The 250-nt window shown below is 71.2% G+C and overlaps 1 protein-coding gene across 1 annotated transcript in view; it reads left to right on the forward strand.

Annotated features, from left to right (window-relative positions):
• The window catches only part of PRR22 (proline rich 22), a 2,060-nt gene that overhangs the window by 1,371 nt on the left and 439 nt on the right, over positions 1 to 250 (forward strand). The window contains exon 5 of the mRNA XM_077751051.1: positions 4 to 249. Coding sequence (XP_077607177.1) covers positions 4 to 249 — 246 coding nt within the window. The remainder of the gene's footprint in view (positions 1 to 3; position 250) is intronic.

Genomic DNA, 250 nt, shown 5'->3' on the forward strand with positions numbered 1-250 from the left:
TAGGCGGCCCCGTTGGGGGCCGGCGAGGCCCGGACCCCCGAGGCGGCCAGGGCCTTTGTGCTGCCTGAGAAGGTGCTTCTGGAAGATGCCATGAAACTCTTCGACTGCTTGCCGGGCAACGCGGAGCGCGAGGGGTCCCCGCGCAGGGTCCCCGGGCCGGCCCTGCCGGACAGCGGGGGCGGCGGGGACGACTCGTCCAGCGACATCCGCTCGCTGCACCTGCCGGATGAGCTGCTGTCCTTTGACTACA

This window comes from Crocuta crocuta, unplaced genomic scaffold (assembly GCF_008692635.1).
Source record: "Crocuta crocuta isolate KB4526 unplaced genomic scaffold, BGI_CrCroc_1.0 scaffold110, whole genome shotgun sequence".
Taxonomy (NCBI): Eukaryota; Metazoa; Chordata; class Mammalia; order Carnivora; family Hyaenidae; genus Crocuta; species Crocuta crocuta.